The following is a 20,478-nucleotide window of genomic DNA, read 5'->3' on the forward strand; positions in this document are numbered from 1 at the left end:
CCAGTCGGAATTGAATAATTTTTAGGGCATATAATGAAAGAATAAAATGGTGGAGCACATGTCTAAGGCTTAAAGATACTCCACCACGAAAGGGATTAAACAAAGGATTAAAGTTTTATATCGCTTCGAAATCTCTAGAAATTATAGTCTGATTTGAAAAATCTTTCATTAAAATTTATTTCATCAACTTAAAATAATTTCTCTATTTTTTAAGACAGGTTAACAACGGGGCGTGACGCCGGCTGGAAACATTCGCTATTGATGATATTTTTTCCGTCCCGCTAGAGCACCTGGTCCTTTTTCAGTTCAAAAAAAGTTACACAAAATTCCCTTTCGTACCCGCGTCCCATCCGGCTTAAATCACGTTATGTATCCCATTAGCTTTTCCCTGTCAATCCCCTTATATCGTATGACCATTTAAGGATAGCTTCAGATGGTCGCCCGATTATTATCTGTTCACACAAGGGACCAGTTCGCAGTGATAGAGGATGTACTGTAATCGCGTAGTCGCCTGATTGAGCGCGATGACCTGCTAGCAATATTAATTGTATAGCTTCTGACTTTACATATACGCGATTTATGAAACTAACAACATCGCGATAGCCTAGCCTATTGCGCGATTAATCTAGCCCAACTGAATTGACCAGAATTCGGAAACCCGATACGGTATTTATGCTGGCATCATTCACCATGAACCTTTCCTAAAAGTTCGACTACTTTTAAGGATAATGACTTATAATTTGCTGCTCAATGAACAAATACACACACGACCGTATATGTATCTGTGTTTATTGAAATTTAAATTACATAATTCTTTAATCCTGTCAGTGTTCGTTAGGTTTGTTTTTTGTTTTTCTATACAACTTACTCCCTTATAATTCTCTTGACGTCCGTTGCTTATATGACCAATCATTTCTTCTGATAGCAGACCGAATTTAGTAATGCCATCCTATTTTATAGAGAAGAATAAAAACAGCATAGCACTGCTAAATTGTATCTGCCACGTTAAGAATTTGGATTAGAAAACTTTACGCGGAAGATGTCGCTAGCATCCGCGAGTATGTAATAAAATAAATCACAATGTTCTACTTAAAAACAACAAATGTAAGTAACATTAATCTTCTTCGACGTGTTTTATCCAGTATGGTATGGTATTCGGAAACGACTCTACTAAACCAACTAACGATCAGCGCTCAACAAGGATGGCAGAGCAGAGCATTTAAATTTTTACCCCACGTATTTATTGTATAAAGATTCATAGGTTTAGAGATTTGGGTTGATCATAAGTCTCGTACAGAAAAATTATCACTGGAGGGTTTACGGATGGATGACATAGGTTAAAAAGCTAAGCTAAAACGTGAAGCTTTCTAAGATCTAACAAATCGCTAAATAGGTAATTACTGCTAATATCTGATGGGCGATGATTAATTTTATTTCTTCATCTTTATCAAAAGAAGTTCCTTAATAAAAGAGTTTTAATTGATCCTATTGCCTAATAAAACCGAATTTGTGAAATACAGAACCGAAAATAAGGAAAAGGTAAGCTAAAGCTAACTCATGCAAAATTACGTCATGGTCGTCTTTGCTCTACGTCATGGTCGTCTTTGCTCTTAAGTAGCACGTAGGTAATTTCAGTTTCTTTTTATGCTGTTGGACTCAATAAAAAAATTAAAAAGCGGCTAGAAACTCCTATATTATATTATGTGTTTGCTGTATTCTTTTATAACCAATATTAAACATGAGATCAACACGAAATTAGGGCAAAAACAGGTAATACTACTATTTCCAGTGCAAAAAGAAATGAACTTGACATAATAAGTTTCATTTGATTACACTCAGTACTTTCGGCGCGAACGCGTGATGCGCGGTCAAGATATAGACAGAGAGACAAGAATTGATAGATAAAAAAAACCAAACACAATTGTTATGAAAAAACCAAACTAATTTCTACCTGTTAGTTTAGTTTATTTACAACATAATATAACTAGCAGACCCGCGCGACTATGCTCCGTCCGCGAATGAGTCATCTTCAAAAAGTAGTCGTATGCTGTCGCGGACTGTTTTATAGAACTTTAAAGAAACAATTCCGATACATATTTCCGTCGTTTGGCGTAACGTTTACCGTTCACGCATCGCACGCATCGGAATCTCTCAAAAAGGATATTTTTTGCAGTTTTTACAACATTATTCATTAATGATGGTAGCCATTGGTTGTAGCGTAATGTTTTATAGCCTTAATTAATACTACTAATAAAATTAAAATCGAAACGGCATTTTCTGAGATTAGCGCGTTCAACCAAACAAACTCAAAAGCTTGATAATATTTCAACTATGCCCATCTAAAAAAACCACGTCAATCTAAAAGCGGAATTTGAAAGACAAATGCGGAAAAAAAGCGATGTTATCCTGTAGGCGCTGTTGGCTTTTCCGGGATAAACAGAAGCCTATGAGCTATTCCAGGATGGTACGCATGCATTCGATCGTTGTCCCATATGCCTTGCGACGTGCTGTTATATAATGTGAAGAGTTATGTCCTTAATCTCCGAGAATATTTGTCAGATCCTTTTTAAAATAAGACACTACATACTTGATAGTATAAACTTTCAAATAAAAAGTTAAAAAAAAAAAATTATTAAAATTGATTCAAATTTAACGGAGTTATGAAGTAAAATTGATAAAAAATTTCATCCCATTTCCCGGACGAAAATTTACTGTTTACCGGGATAAAAAGTATCCTATATATTGACCCGGAATATCAGCAACAACTATAAAAAAAAATATTTAAATCCGTTCAGTAGTTTTCACGTGATGCCCGGACAGACAGACAGACAGACAGACTAAAATTCAATACAAATTTGTTTTGGACTCAGTATCGATTATAAAGCACCCCCGGTCAAAATTTTTAAAATATATTAAATGTACAGAAATCTTCCAGTTACAGATTTATTATAAGTATAGATCATATAAATTAAAATAATCTTATTTATCAAATTGAAAATTGGAATAATCTTATCAAATAAATGCATAGGACCGATCCTCGATATATCTACAAAGTTTGAACGAATTCAGACCGTTCTCACAAAAGAGAGTCAAAATCAAGTCCACGTGTAAAAATGAAAAAAAATAGTTTTTGCTTCAGTATCGATTAAAGTGTCCTCCAAAAGATAAATTCAATGTACGTAATTTCACCTGTTTCAGTTTTATTATAAGTAAAGATATAAATATAATTATTATTTATAATAAATGTCATAATATACCATAATCCTTTCATGTTCAACGGGATAATTAAGTTATTCATGCAAACTCTTCACTTTATATCGCACTGCTAAGCCTCCTCTGCCATAGAAGAGAGATTTAGAATATAAACCTACCACGCTGCCTCTAATATTTAAAAACTGTGCTTATTAGTGATATAATATCCTAAATATTTATATGAACTCTCTCATTAACATATTTTTGTAACATATAACAAACGAAAACTGCCAAACAAATGTTTCATTCGTGTTAACCTATTTTAGAGCTTGCAAAATATACTTTTTAATACTTTTAAATTCTGATTCCCAGTTTTAGCTGGAAATACGAGAACTGAAATCATTGGTTTTCGTATTCTCTTCACCATTTGAGCTATATGATCTATCTTCGTAGCAAATTTCAAGACTAGGTCGATGGGAAGTACCTTTAATAGGTAAAAAATAAACAATAATTGTTTTGATACTCCGCCAGAGATTTTTTATTAACATTTGCTTTGGAAGTCTTGAGTCTCCTAAAAGTCTTTTTATTTCGATTAAATTGAAATTTTCATTGGGATAAGTGATTGTTGAATTTGATATTCGCTTTGAAAAGAATTGATGGCGAACTGACAAGACAGATGTACGGATGGAAGACAGATGTACAGATGTATATAAATACTAACTATAATTAACGCTCCTACCTCTTACCACCGATACTAAAATAGTCAATTTTATTTAAGTCATCTTTAGGATTTTTCACAACTTTGTAGGATGGATTAACCTGTAGGTTATGTACTACCTACTAAAACAAATTAATATTCAGGGATTATGGAATAAAAAACAAGTTAACGACATCGTACAAAACAACGGCCCCAACCAAGTACAGTCATATAACTTGAAAAATTAATAAAGAACGAGCGATCTAAAAGACACAAAGCGATATTATTGGCATAGGCCTTTATTTTGACCTTCTATATTCCACTTGCAAGCCTCGGAGAAACTATAAGTAGCCTTGAATTTATAAAAGTTCAATATTTTAAAAAAGGAGAATCCTCTTTTTGCAATTATAAAGTCGAGCTATTAAACTTTTTAAGGGTCTGAACCCTTCACACTTAACGGTATCCCATAGATAATAAATTCGCCTTATGGCATCTTTCAAAACCGGTAGGCAGATATTTGATGCAAAAAGTTAAGCCAAAATATTGATATGTTCTGCAAGTTTTGGAGTAAGCTCGAGGAAATTGCAAAATGCTTAAGAGTTTTGTGATCTTTGATTTTCTCAGGCAGCAGACTCTAACTTATTTTAAGAATGCCAAAATTAAGGCTAATCCAAAAACACTGCTAAATTATCTTCAATTACGAAGTTGAATCCTTATTTGTGTAAACGGCTACAACCGAGCAGCTGTTATTGTATATGACAATGTTGTCGAGTTTCGAGCGGCGAGGCAACCATGCCGACAGCGTTGAGCGCAGAACATTCGCTGCCACCGCACGCAGCGGACACGAACTATCAACACCCACCCTTGCAGCGGGAGTTGCGCCGGCCGCGCTCGTTCGGACGATCGCTCATCGCAAACGACTCCTTGAAATGCATCTTCCAACTCCTCTCCGAACCCCATTCACATTCACGTATACCATCAGCGCACCAGGTCACAATCCAAACACTGACCACCGACCCACAGTTTAAGTTTTATTGCCGTAATTGGCTGAAACAAGCGCTACGCGCTTTAAACGACACCGGTCTGTCACCAACCGACATAAGAGATTAGGCGAGCACAGTACGCGAATGTTTCGATGGGCGCGAGCCGTGCGACAGTCGGCCCCGGGCGTGGACTGGCGCGTGATGCGGACGGCCGCCGTCGTCGCCTCCACCGCGAGACCGGACCTCGCGTCTCGGGGCGAGGATGCGGGAATCGGCTTCGGCGCAATACCCGTCACGAAAATAATAGGAACAGCGAGTGCACCTCAGAGGCACAACGCGACGCGGTCGGTGCGAGCGAGACGCGGATAAACACCAGACTGTTTACTTACGGTGTTCGAGAGCGGGGCGCCGGGAGCGGCGCGGGGGCGATTGCCTGCAATCCGCGCGCTGCAATTACGTCTTGCTTGTACTCCACAATTTTATCCTAACATGGACGCATACAAATAATCCTTCGGGAAAGCCTGCGCTCTCAAACAAAGCGCCCAGAATGCTTTTGCGCTTTATGGATTACCTGCTAAGATAGCTCTAGCTCTACATTTCTAAACTGTAACGACTTATCTTTGAGACTTGACTTTGAGAAGCATTTTGCAGCTAATCGTAAAGTTTAAATAATTTTTGAGCAATATAGATTATTTAACATTTAATGTGGTTTATTATTATAGCATTATCCAAATAATCAGGAACAGATTGCTACGTTCCGCCCTATCAGGTTATATAATAACTGCCTATGTCAGTGAGGTTTGAGTCATTCTGTCGTTATGTTGAAACAATAGGTGGGCAGGCAGTGTGTGTAAATGGCTCAGTGGTAAGCAGTTGAACGATCAATCGTCGAGCCGTGCATCGAGCGGTGGTGACTGCATTCCGACGCCCCAGCCTCGTCCCGCGAGGCCTCACCCCCCATCCTTCCGGCGCTGGCCACGTGACGCGCCGATTAGCCGTCGAGTGTGCCACCGCGAGTCGCGACCAAAATAGAGCGCACGCATACAAATCTCGCATCTCGTTCTACTTCACTAAACTCTCACGCCTCTTTCAGTCTCTTGTCTAACTTTTGCCGAACGCGCGAACTAGCTTCAGAGTTCAACTCTCGATTTGTTTCATGTTTTACTTATTATACTAATTCTTTTAATAAAAAGCCTATACAATCCGCATCCATAAACATTACAATAGCTCATAATTCCAATCAAAATGCAATATTTCCATATTAACTTTAAATAACAAACATCTAAGAATTTGCTCACTTTTTGCAGTGGTCGTTCCTATGGGTTCAAAATCCTTTGGCTATTATACTACTCAAGCTCCAGTTGGTGGTATTAAAACTGGAACTCTAGGTAATAGAGGAATTAACGGTGCATCGGATTAAGTTCGACCACGCTTTTGGAGATTTAACTACTCGAAGCATACTAGTTCTACCTTAAACAAAACGCCGCTATTAAACCTAACTAGAAAATTTAAACATACCAACTGAAATAAAGGGAAAGGTCAAAGTTTATTCGCTAACAAGCTAGACGCTATAAAATTCATATCGACCGACCCATTACCGATATAGGTTTGTTTGACAGAAATAAAATAAAGTGAGGAAATAATGGCACGCACCCAAACGGCAACGGAGTCGAGAGGCGCGGAGTGCCTCGGGTCGACACGGCAATACGCTTGGGACAGCAGCACGGCTCGAGAGTTCGCGACACCTGCTTTATTACACAACAATATCCACACGGATAACGTTGCGAATAATTATATTTTAATTTATTATATTTAAAAAAACGGTATGTAATATGGAGACGTTACTTTAAACAAATACTAATTAACGACGCAACTATTAAGATCATTGATAGTAAAACGGCAACAAATTAAAACGATACTTACAGCGATACTTACTGCCGATCAATACAGCAGTAATAGAGCCTTCGTGTCTACTTTAATCATATACATAATATACATAACATAACATATACATGAGTTCGTATTGGAGCTATAAGTAGACACCTAGTTTTAAGGTTTATTTGAAATGAGTCACAAAGTTTTAAAGTATATTACAATGAAATGTACGTATTTGAAGGTTAAGCCTTCAGTTTTAAATTGCTAGAAACACGCAGTTACCGCATTTAACAAGAAAAAGACGACAGGATCAATACAGGCTGCAAAATGTACACGTGATCGCGTCACTATATAACAACTCCTACCACCGACCGCACCCCTTAACACCCACTATTACTCCTCCCTCAAAGTCGTCACTAAAAGATTTTTCTTTCCGTTTTCACTTATAATGTTTTATTATTTTCCGTAATTGTACATATTCAAAACACGTATTTTTCGCTTAGTACCTGTTGCAATTGCGACATTAATTTAAATTTGAAAATGCAAACGTTAGTAGCTCAAAGCGAAATAACGCATTGCACCGCGAAACCTGTTCCTGTGTGCGAAAGGCGACGACATACAATCTATCGGTCGCTACAGGGAGTTACGCTTTGCGGATTTGACAAGTTTTCATAAATCCGCACATACAGAGAGTTCTTTACGATTATTATTAAAATAAGTAAACTTGTGTAAAAATGTACTGATCTTTTAGAAATTTCCTTTAATTGGTCTTTAGTAGCGCTTATTTGGAAAAAAAAGATGTGCGCGAGGAAATAATTTAATAAACAAATTTGGCACGAGTCAATACAATTATTGTTCGGTCCATTAGTGTGGCTCGTGAATAAGTAAAGAGAGGGTGGGAAAACCTCCTAGTCGCTTCAAAGGGTTTACTTGTATATTGCGAACCGCCACAGTTACGGTCGATAAGCTACGAGTCAACGATAACGCAAACACCTAAATCCAGCCAGAACTCGAAGCATAATTTGTTAAATACAAGATCACATTGGTAGTGCTGCGATCAACCGTAACTTATCATGTAGGGCCGATTCTTTAATCACCAAATAATCTTATAATGAAGATTAAATAAATCTTCACAGCTTTTGTATGTGATACCTTATATATTTCTTAGTAGGGTTGACTATCGTTTAATAAATCTAAATTAAGCAATTTGGATGAGATTAACAAAAAGTGAAAAGTCATCAATAGCAACAACAAAAGCGATAATAATAACCAGTTTTGCAATCGCCCTAAGTTTTATATTACTTTGCATATCTGTCCAAAAATTAAAGTTTTGTCCAAATATTTTATCGCAATTACTAAGATAAGAGTCAGGAGTGCAACTCTACTAATGATACTTACATTTATTTATATAAATTACTCCATCTTGTCCAATCAACTTAACATTTGATACACTAAGAAATCCTCATGATAGATTATTTATTAGTGGTTAACTTGACCAGATGCTGAAACCAAAAAAGTATGCGAGCTTCAAAAGGTCTCTAAAGCTTGCAGAAGATCTTTCGTGTTAAGGTTCTATGGTGATCTTGATACCTGTCATATCATTCACCACACCATTAAAGGTTATGGCGCCGTTTTAAATTGTATGGCTTGTAGCTATGTCCGTCACGTTACCCTCTGAGAATCAATCCTCTGCGAATTAAAAACTTCGTTTAAAATACTAAGAAATATTATATTAATTCCTTTTTTTTATAGGGTACCTATCTATATCTTTGATGAGAATACGTCACATTCACAATGGCCTCTCGTTTCCTCTACTTTCTAGTTCCAACATTACGTGGACTTGTCAGTCGCGACAAAGTAAAAATACTAATCTAGCCTTCTGGCTTCATACGCATTTACTGATGATTAGGATGACTAGATGGAGCATAATTAACCCACATATAAGTTCGACCACTCTAAGATTGATCACTCCTTTAATTGTACCGATAGCAGATCGCTCTATTCGAGGCAAATATTTTTTAGTTAAGGAATGTCAGAAAGCATTTGTTTTATAATAACCTCGAAAAAACTAAATAATAAGAAACTCCTTACGTTTTCTTTGACTGGTTTTGACATAAACTTATATTATATATACAGTTCTTAGATGACGTCAAAAAATAAAATTTAAACAGGCCTTAGGTAACGTATGTCATATGTTAATAAAGTTGCAAAGAGTCCTCGTCCAACATATTTAATGCTTACTACGAATACAGTATAAGTACTTCTACAAAATGTGTGTACCATCGAGAAGATACTAAAAATAAATCGAAGAATTGTTGTATAGGTAGCTACGTATATCATTATAGACGAGTTGCGAGCTGCAGTTCACAATCTGCAGATACAGTATACAGAGCTAAGTATGTACCTACCTATCTTTTTATTTTATCAGACACAATCACTGAGTGAATAGATAGATACCTACCTACGACATCGACTTTCTATTGGCAAGTCGACATCGCTTGTTGTTTCTTTTAAGCATCGACAACTTTTTCACTTGGCTAAGCATTGAAAATCTGGTAGGTATATACAGTCGGCAATATTGTGGTGGCGGGTAACAGCGATGCGCACAAGAGTATTTGCAACGGATGCAGCAAAATGAGCGGTTCAATGACCTCCAGCGAGCCGGGTTTCACTCGTGCTTGTACCCAGCCCAGTTCAGTGGCCCTATTATAAGCTAAAATTACTATTATACTATTTCACAATTGAATAGACCAGTAACAGAATGGGACATATCAAACAATCTCCTCTGTAGAAACTAACCTTAAAATAAACTCATTAAAAAGTTAATTATAGCTTGGTTGAATAAATCAAGAGTCAACGAATATCTAGTTACTGTCTATCTTCACCGGTGGGTTTAAAATAGCTTCTGTTTACGCTGGTGGTCGAAATCTAACATTTTAAATGTAGCTATTTATGTTTTTTATTTTTCAGTACTAGGCTTCAATTAACATATTTGTGTAGTCCACCCCGTACCTCAGAGAGATATCGTTATCACTAACATCAGATAATAATCGTTAAACTCTCCAAGCCGCATTAGTTCAGAACGGAAGATCTAAAGCTATTAATCGTCTATAAGTGATATGTCGAGCAGAAGTAGGTACATTTTTAGGATGAGAATGATGATTGTTATTAATTATTACCAAATATGCATATAACCGATGCCATCCAGTAACGTAAAATATCTTATTATAAAACTTCGTCACTAAACCATTCCCAGTGGCGTGCATTCAGGGTATGCATTTAGCGGGCAGATGATATTAACTGGAAGAATCTCCAGTACGAGTTATAAAAACATAATGGTAGGCTTTTTATAACTCGTACAATGCCTACCCTTAAGTTTTTTTATAAGCAGTGGCGTGCACTTAATATAAGCACAAAAGCACTGCCCCTTCTAATATTGATATATAACTCTTACTCCTGCTGTATGCACATCCTGGTAAGAAACCCAGTGCACGCCACTGTTTATAAGTGGTAAGATGATTTAATAGAGATTTTTACAATTTATAGTATCTGCCCGTTGAGGGCACAGCCTATGCAATGTGCATACCCTGTATGCATTGAGTCCATCCCTCATTGATAATATAAGATGTCAACGCCTTTGACAAATGTTACTGTGAAGTTGATAAAGTTTAAAGTGCCTTAGTTTTAGTTACAAATTTAAATACAAGGATTTGAGGAGAATTCGGCTACCTACAGCGCTGCAAGATATGGTATTTCATTCTTCTCCTCAGCAACCGTTTTTTTCAAGTACCTGCTGAACGGGTTCTCATATGCCGGTTCTAATAACCAACATAACTTAGTGTAACAAAGGTAAAGTTCATGAGAGAAGTGGAAGTGATAGGTATCAATTATATGAATGAGGTGCAGCTCAGAGGTGAACTGATAATCCTTAAGACTGCTCGACTCATCAAACATAGCTAACAAAGTAAGAACCATGACGATTTAACAATCCTTTGAATATAAGAAAATAGTGTGTGTATAACTAACTATAAGGTAATGCTTATTGCTTTTGTTATTGAACGGCCTAACTACGTTTGTAAACTTAATATTCATCTAGCTCTAACATAGCATAACCCCTTTGAAATAGACCTACCAGTACCTTCGTACTAAATTTCATAATTGGAGGTCATTCATCGGTTTTAATAATAAACCTGAGTCTGCGGTCAGTGCGATATAACAATAGGATGTTGGTACAGCATACAAATATGACATGAGTTTGGATTACATTGTTGCCTAATCATGAAACGGGATGGGCACGCGGGCATAGCCGCTGGCAAAACTTGTTACTAATACAAAATGCTGAGCTCTTCCCCCAAGTTGTTATTGAACACCAAGGTCAGAGGGGTGCGCATGTGCCGTACTTGATTTGAAGAAATAAAGATTTTCTTCGACAGAATAAATAGGTATAACTTGCCTTGATACACTATTGATATTACGTACATACTTACTTATTCGCATTCAACTTCTATGAATACTCATAGTTACGTTTTTAGGGTTTCACATGCAAAGCAAGAAAGCCTTATAGTTGTGTCATGCATGTCGGTATATTTGTTTGTTTAGTCATTTTATTCATAAAGATGTAAAGCTACATTTAAACTATACCTACATTTAGAAATTCTTACCGCTACATTTGGGATTATCCCGTAGTTTGAAAATGCTTTCGGAAAGAATTTAAATAATAACCCATGGATATCTATATATATAAAAGAAATTTGTATTAGTTACACCATTTATAACTCAAGAACGGCTAAAGCAATTTTTATGATATTTGATTTTTTGGATTTCTCTTAGACCGGAATAGGATAATATCTAAATATCAATAAAAAAATCATTAAAAAAAAAAATGTTCCGCAGGAAAATTACTGTTTGTTAATTACTTTTTCACGCCTTAATAATTATTGCACTGACTTCATTACAATTTAGCAAGGATTAAAAAAATGACGATTCATATTTTTTATCCCGTGAAAACAGCCGAAACAGACGAGAAACAGTCCAGAAAATAAACGTGGAAAAACTCGCGAAAAACAGTTAGGTCCACAATTAATAAATAAACACAATAATTTGACATCAAACTGGCTACGAAACTCGAATACAATCAGAGCAACGAAAAGATATTTTTTGTATAAATATGTCACACCCAAACGTCTGATATTATTTTATAAAGAAGGCGGTGAGACTTGAGAGCTATCATAAGACATAGAATTTGGAACGAGAGCCTGTGGGTGTCGGTCCTCGGCATCGATCCACGGGTTATATACCCGCTTTACATAGTTCCACGGCCCTCGCGAGCCGCGCTATGTAAAGATTCCACCGCGATGCGACAACGAATGCACATATGCACCACACGGAATAAACAAGACCCGTACATAAGCGGTTGTTTCACGGCTCAAATTCCTTAGGCTTCTCAAGCGTTCATTCGTACGACACGTGAATATGTACGTATGTGTAGATACGTGATACGCGGTCAAACTATAGCTCCTTTCATTACGGAAATCTTGAGAACGCTATATTAACTGCGCATCGTCTCGGCTCATTATACGTGGCATTTCTATAGGCATTACAAATGAATAAATTATTTGAGCTACTTTTCTGGTTTGTAAAGTCGCTGTACTCTTTGTCTCCAATAATAATCTTATTGATTATTATTTTGATGTTAAATAACCTATAATCGTCGTACAGAGTTGGGCTATCTTATTCCGAATTAGAGATGTTAAATAGCGATGTTTCAAAGATTAAATGCGCTATTTAAACAAAAAAAACAACAAACTCTTCAAGCTTCATTTAAATTAGTACATATTATTATTATTAATCGACATTCGCTGCAGGCAATAGATCTTGATTAGTGATACGTATGATATGTGGCTAACTTAGCTAACAAAGTCCTTTAATTAACGTCGTCGACTTCCGCGAAGAGGCTCATGTTCCCTTAGTAACAGTTAGAACACCTCGCAAACTTCAATGGTTTTCTACTTTCGATACACCATAACGCCAGAGTACATGACCCAAATTATATAGATGGTAGTACAGTCTTAATACCATACATGCTTCTACTATCTTTAAAGGTATTATGAATGTAGTATGAAAATTCAGCTTAATTTAGGGGATTCAACTAAATAGCAACTCCGCGAAAAGTAGGAGAATCTGTATTGAGTAATTTATAATTTCTTCCATGCTTATATACTTCACACCAAACAGATCTTCAGCAATGTACTCTCTACGCACGTTTCGCTTTATAGTGAATAATTGTCCAATTGTCTCCTGAGGATGCTCCGGTGAGGTGCTCATTAGATGTTGACTTTGTTTTGACGTGCGAGTGGGTGGGTACATTGCCGAAGATCTGTTTGGTGCGGTGTATAAGGATTGAAAAAGTTATAATTTACACCATACAGATTCTTCTGCTTTTCGCGGAGTATAAGCAAATTAAGCCTTATTTTAATGATATAAGGGGTTTCTGTATCTCTCAAACTGAATAACTGCTTTTGAATTAAGTAGGTATCAACACCGCAGAGCAGGTTTTAACTTTTAAGGTCTAACCGCTGCCTAAGTTTCTTGTCGTCGTAAGTAGTTTAATATTTGTAATTTTACTACCGATCTTCTTTCATTTTACTATTTATTAAAATAAGTATATAAAACCATTGAGGTTGACGAGGTGTAAAATTTCTTACTAAGGGAACTGTATTTAAATTCGATATGTGTTTTTGCGCAAAGTCCTAATCGGATAGACAAATTTGGATGAATATTAAACAGTTCACCACATTGAGCGCTTCCGTAACCAAAACAAAACTGTAGACGAATTTAAATTAATATATCCCAGTAACAAAAAAAAGGTATTATAGATATAATAATGTAAAAAATAATGACATCGACGCCTTAATTCTGAAATACTTTTCACGAATAAAAATCACCTGTTAATTTTAATTCGGCATACATTGCGTTCCTGACTTTTATTGCACCTCTACTAAAGATCAGTATTTTCGTTTTACCTAGTTTTTTTAATGACAGGCCAAATAGTCAGCACACAGGGGTGAAGCTGCTTGGTACATCGCTTTTTCGTGTGGCTTGCGTTATCAATACAATAATTTATTTCAGACTGTAATACTATTTTAACTAAAATTAAACAAGAGTCAAATAATGTTACTTTCGAGGCCTATTCAATTAAAACAAATAAATCTTTCCTTTTAATATATTAAGGTAGAAGTGTGCAGAAAGTGTAGATGTGCAGAAACCGCGTTAAACAAAGGAAATACCAAACCATTTTGAAAAATATTTTTTGCATCAATTAAGAATAGAAAATACTTGTCTTGAATTATTTAATTGATCTCTCAACGCACAGCTCTAATCACTGCGGTTAGGTAGGTTTATTTTAAGACGGAGGCACTAAAAAAAACTTTAGATTCGATCCCCAAGTAAGGAGATAAAGGGGTAAAAGTTTGTATAAAGTTATTTATCCATCAAACTTAGTAGAAACACAAAGGTGTAAATGACCTGAGAAAATAGTAATATCTAATGTTAGATTTTTTGAATGTAACTTGTACGAGTAGGTACGTGTGTAGAATATGGGGGATAAAAGTTAGTATTAGAAAAATTAAACGCGAGGTAGTGCGCAAACGCAAGTTATAATATGCGAAAATATTGACGACGAAAAGATTGACGTACTGTATACAGACAGGACTATTATCCCGTAATGCAACCGTGAACCGTCCCCTGGGATTAAAAAAATCTTTTATTAACTCACAGCAAGACTTAAACACTGTTTGTTATTCTTGAAGAAAATCCACATAGTTGTAAGGAAGACAGACATAGAAATCTTTTCAGCCCAGAAAAACAAGTTCCCCGCGGGGTTTAAAAAAGAAAGCAGATCAAGTCGCGGGTAACTAGTTGATAAATAAATAATGCACAAGGTTTGCCACCATCGCAGGTTATAATATTTTAAAATGAGAGTTACATATCATGACATCCCTGATATAAGAATTAATATATTTCTGAACCAAAAGCGTCTACAATATTGTTTAAGTAAAAATGTGTTAATATAACGAGACTAATTTTCTTATATGTAAGTAATTTATTTTAAGTTAAAATTATAGTAATTTATTGAAATACTCAAGTTCTGTGTAAATAATTGTGAAAGCTTAAAAGATTAATCCTAAAACGAGATCGGACATATATACTCTAAAACAGGTAAGTAAGACACGAAAAAGAAAGTCAGTAATTAAGAAATAAGCAACATGCGACATCTCGATTTTATTTATTAGAGTGATTGTATATTGATCGCGGGTTGTGGACTTGTTTGACTCAGCCAAATGTTGTTAAATTTTTCTGAAAAGGAATTCGTAGTATTTTACAGCCCGGAGTTGGGAAATTTGAGGTTTCTCTGGATTCTCCGTGTCTTGGCGAGCACGTTAACATTTCATAATCGTCGTTAAAGGCCTGCCAACGCTCATTAGACTAGCGTGATGCGTTTGATTCCTTAAGACAAATATTCCTTAGTCGAACTTATATTTGAATGTTTATAATTTTTTGTGCTCAAAAATAATATTGATATCGTTATAATTATATATTAATTGATAATAACCCATTAGACCTTACCATATTGTTCTTTTTAACGTGAATTCGCACTAAGTTATTCTGAGTAAGGAGACTATAGATCATAAATATATATAGGTAAGTGGGTTGGAACAATCTAGAATCTTTCATTGATTTGGCTGACGATTCATCTGAGCTGTGACGTGTTAACCACGTGACATTATGCAGAGTTGAAGGGTTCCATCCAAAGAGCTATTATCCATTTAAGTATATTGTAACGTAGTTAAACGCAAAGGGTTACGAGGGGCAAATGAAAATCAATACGGCTCTTTAATAACCTTGACTACACCCCGATTTAACAAGTCGCCAAATGTCTCATCATGTCGCCCGTTAATATTATGTTTTATGTGGAGACTTTATACTTTAAGTAAGTACATCTAAAGGATGGATAGTGATTCATTGCCAAGAGCAGGTAGGTACCTACCCTGTTGAAACCGCAATGTTTCGTAAAGGCACACTGCCCAATGCCCATTGCATTTTTTTCTTAGTATCGCGTACATTTATTACAAGGAGTTCATTTTTTCTATCAACAACGAATAATAAAAAGCATTGTATTTTATTGAATATACCTACCTACTTAACTACTCAATCAACGACCTACCTGGGTATAGCACCTTTTCTGTCATGCCGACGAGTCTGAACCGGTATCCATTGAATCCTGCAAACAAAATAAAACCTAACTTTATTAAAGTTTTTTTAAGCACTTAATTTAATCTTAATAGAATTAACGTAATCTGGGGTAACGTGACAGCCCTACAAAATTTTCATTTTAGTGTTGAAAATATTAATTGAAAATATCGCGCACTTTTAACGCAATACTTTCAAAAGCATAACGAAATCGATTATTTACGCTTTACAAAAATGGCGATCGTATAGAACCAGATGTACCTAATAAAAGAAGCAGTTGTCCTTGAGTGTGTTAGGGTTGCAGTTTGCACCTGTGCCGATATAACGCGCTAAACCTCGAATTGAAAATTAAGTAATGATTTATAGACAAACTTAAACTGAGGTAATATTTTACCTACAAATGCAATTTTTTTTACAGGTATTATTAGAAAAAAAATATTTCTACAGGGTATTTAAAATAATTAAAATGCTTATTCTTTAATATCTCATTATCTTGGATCAATATTGTAGCCAAGTACTAGAAGGAGATATTTCTATTTATAAAGTGCACCTGTGGTAATGGTTATCATTCTGAAAAAAATACATTAAAACACACAAGTGCTTAATTCAGTTGTTCATGACTCTAAAGAATTAAAAAGGGACAATCAAAAAGAATTATCTAGTTTATAATCAAATTAAAAGCAGACAACTGCCCACAGTGGTAGATTAAAAAAAATAAAAATTTGGGACTACAGAAAATTTTTATTTGATGATGCAGCTACAGAAAAAGTTTACAATTTCAGTAAAGGAGGATTAGACTGTGTCATTACTTGAAAACAATAGCAGCTCCAAGAGTGGTTATGCAATGATGATATTGACAGCCTTTACAGCCAAATTAGTTTAACCGACATATCAAAAATGTTAGAAATGTCATTTATTTTTGTACATATAGGTATAAAGCTTCTTTATTAGAATTTAATTTAATTCTTTCTTTAAGCATAACTAATAAATTTTATTTGTTAGTTATGCTAATTCTGCGGGATGAGCTTAAATATTTTCTCACATACACTGTATCACGTTTTTTAAAAACTTTACTACAATAGTGCAAGCCAAATTCAACAAAACACACCAATGGTAACAATTTGCACTGGCTGTACACCAGCAAGTCCATAACTGTTTGTTTTATTGTAAATATACAACCAGGATGGAACACTCAGTAATTCAACCTCACCTAAATTAAATTCCTTAGTTTTTAAAACTTTTACAGTTTGTATGTTGTATGATGTATCCTATTAGAAAGAAATATCAAAAAATGGAACCATCAAGCATACTTGTGTATACTTAACTATATATTTTATCCCTTATTACTTTGTTTCAATCTTAAAGCTTTTCCACACAACCTAGACTTCCACATTTTTTATAAAGCCCATAAGGATCTTGAGTGGATCACAATAAAGTTTCTCTATCCATTTGTTATTGGTATAATAGTCTTTATTGGATTAAGGTTATCATTTTTAATATAGGTTAATTATGAGTTTGATGCTTAATAATACTTTTTGAAGGATAAGCTGATGTGTTCTAGCCCTAAGACACCCAGACTAAAAGGTATATGACTTACAAAAGGTTTTGGACTTTCCTTATCAAACCTGGCCTAAAAGTTTAGGTTTTTCATGTACTTAAGATTTATAAAACTAAACCCCAAACACAGCTTAAATATTATTAAATTTCTTATATTAAATTTTCAAATTAGCATACAAGAAAGATAACTAAGATTAGAATACTAATGTATTCCTTTCCATAAATAATAATATATGGGTTTTAAAGAATAGAATTATGACATTTAGTTGTTTTGTTATCATTTTCTTCATTAAAATACATTGTTATAAGTTCTTTTGTAATTCTAAGATGAGTTTTGGTTACCTCGGTTGTGAATAATTTGACCATTCGGTAAACTGATCTGAACTTAATATTATCTACATAAATCGAATTACAAGAATTAAACATACTAAATTGAACCAAATATTAAGAAGTAATATTGTTTTTATTATTCAGAAAATAATAGAAAAAACATAGTGGGTGGTAAAATACAAGCTACAATCAGCTTGAACAAAAGCATTTCCTAAACATTTCCAGATGATTTGTTGATCAAAATATTTGGTACCGCAAAACTATTAAATTCTGTATGTCAAACTGACTTTCATTTTACAACAAAAATGTCTAACTTACCTGTCTTGGAGGCAATGATCGAAAAATCCACATTTAACACTGATAAATTTTTCTATAATGTTAATAACACACATAAAACAATAGTATTTTCACACGAGACTTTATAATGTCACTGCAATAAGTGCGATAATGGCGGCTCATAGAATTTCGAATAAACACATTAAGGTTTTAAAAACACTTTAGCTAAAATAAGGTTAGGTATTTCCATTGGGTATTTCTTATAGTCTAAAGAAAATCTTCACTTGTCCATAATAGGACTAAATATGAGATAAGTAGTAAACATAGAAAAAAACAAAATAATTTTTTGTTCAAAATTATGTGCAAAATCAAAATCATATCAAATTTTACAACCTTGAGCACAGATAATTAAGATAAACATTTCATATACAACATTTGGAGATTTGAGTAAAGCGTGAACACCGAAATAACAACCATAGACTATTAGAAAATAAAACAATGACAAACCTACAAAGATAAAAAATTATGGTCATACAACATCCGTAGGTAATTATTTAGAAGTTTCAATATCAGTATAATCAGAGTTGGTACTTTCTTCGAGTTTGTTTAACTATTTGGTCCTAGAAAGAGAGCTATAAATTTGTGCAACAAGACTCATTCAGAAAAACAAGCAATAAGTGCTCATCAATCTGTTTTTACATTTTATATAAATTATTGTTACAAACCATACGACACTAAATTTACGTGTAAACTCTGAACAAATATTAAAATTAATTAAATATTTAATTCAATAAAATAATCATAATAAAACTAAAGAGTCTAAAGATGAGAATAATTGTAACAAAACATTGGCGATGAGAGAGGTCACCGTTCAACTATATGCTAGAGCGAGATACATAGGTCGACGAGGACGAGATCACTCAGAAATCTTATGGATCGCTAAGGACTAAATTTTTTTTTATGTTTCACGTTTTATAATGTTATTTGGTGTTATTTTGTCGTGTGTAATTATGGTTATAAGCAGTGCCCGAATATCAGTTATACTCGGGCACTGCATATAACCATAATTACATATATATAACTGATAGATTAGTAGAAAAAATTGATTGCATTTAATCAACCATTTAATTAAATCAATATGTTAAAATCTAACGAATATAATTCAAAAAGTTGAATAGTTATTTCTAAAAAAAAAAGAGATTCTCAATTTGTGCACATAATCATTACCTATCGAGTGTGTTAATGGTAATAACTATTAACGTAGAAATTAAAGGTTTGTAAATAGTGGCACCTGGGTTCGAATACTGTGTCGGGCTAAAAACATTAAAAAATACATCATGTTTTTGATTTGTGGAAATGTTTCATAAATTGTCTAACGTTATTACATAATATTTAATAATATAAAACTGAAAGTGATCTGTTTGATTTATTTATTACTGAAAAACTTAATTTTTACAAGCATAAATATTCTTAACTTATTTTGTTGCAATTAAACTTATTATTGTAAGGGTCATGTCCGCCAGGAATGGTGCTATGAATGCGGGCTGCATTTTCGCGGTGAACAGCCAGGCTAAAAGTGCAAAAAATGAGCCTGCCCTTCTGTCACCAGATGAGGTAATCAACCGGACTTAAGACTCCATGACGCCAGGGTCTCCACTCCTACGCCTTTTGCCCGTTTTTAGCTATCTCAGCTGCGGCTCTCGGTCTTGATCCTGTCTCCCTGATATGAGATAATATTCATTTAGTATTATTTCTGTATTGACGTGACAACGTCTTATAAATTGGTTTGCCGGGTGACACTTCAAGAAACTGCGTTACGCTCCGCTCACGTTATGCGCTCACAATGAGAGCGAGTGAGAGGCACGCGTCCCTTCCATTCGGGCATGGTTAGCCCGCCTAAGAGCGAGAGAGACAGACATAAAATGTGAAAGGCACGCGTCCCTTTGTAGTAAACGCTGTTTCATTGTACGCAAATGTATTGCAAGTTATTGTATGTATATTTGTATATAAATACGTATGTATATGTAAAGGTAAAAATAAAATTTTGTTAATATGAAATTCAGTGCGAGATTCTTTGTATAAATTAATGTTTTAAATATAATTCTTCTTTTAATATACATAAATGACTTATGTGATTTTAAAATAAATTCTGGACATATTTACTCTTATGCAGATGACACTGCTATAGTATTTTATGGGAAAACTTGGATAGAAGTTCATAGCGCTGCCGAAACAGGCTTAAGAAAAATATCAAGTTGGCTTAATGCTCACTTTCTCACACTTAACACTAATAAAACAAACTATATATGTTTCGCAATA

The 20,478-nt window shown here is 34.7% G+C and overlaps 1 protein-coding gene across 8 annotated transcripts in view; it reads right to left on the reverse strand.

The window, feature by feature from the left end:
* The window catches only part of LOC120624252 (serine/threonine-protein kinase tousled-like 2), a 48,938-nt gene extending 30,397 nt beyond the window's left edge, over positions 1–18,541 (reverse strand). For 2 of the 8 annotated variants that reach the window (XM_039890698.1, XM_039890694.1), the window contains exons 1-2: positions 18,202–18,541; positions 15,971–16,027 (exon numbers count right to left, since the gene is read on the reverse strand). In XM_039890698.1, coding sequence (XP_039746632.1) covers positions 15,971–15,995 — 25 coding nt within the window. In that variant the 5' untranslated portion in view covers positions 15,996–16,027; positions 18,202–18,541. Of the gene's footprint in view, positions 1–4,751; positions 5,215–15,970; positions 16,028–18,201 lie in introns of those variants that run through there. The other 6 variants (XM_039890695.1, XM_039890693.1, XM_039890697.1 and 3 more) reach the window with 5 other exon arrangements.
* Between the last annotated feature and the right edge of the window lie 1,937 nt (positions 18,542–20,478).

The sequence above is a fragment of the Pararge aegeria genome, chromosome 6, assembly GCF_905163445.1.
Source record: "Pararge aegeria chromosome 6, ilParAegt1.1, whole genome shotgun sequence".
NCBI classification, from domain to species: domain Eukaryota; kingdom Metazoa; phylum Arthropoda; class Insecta; order Lepidoptera; family Nymphalidae; genus Pararge; species Pararge aegeria.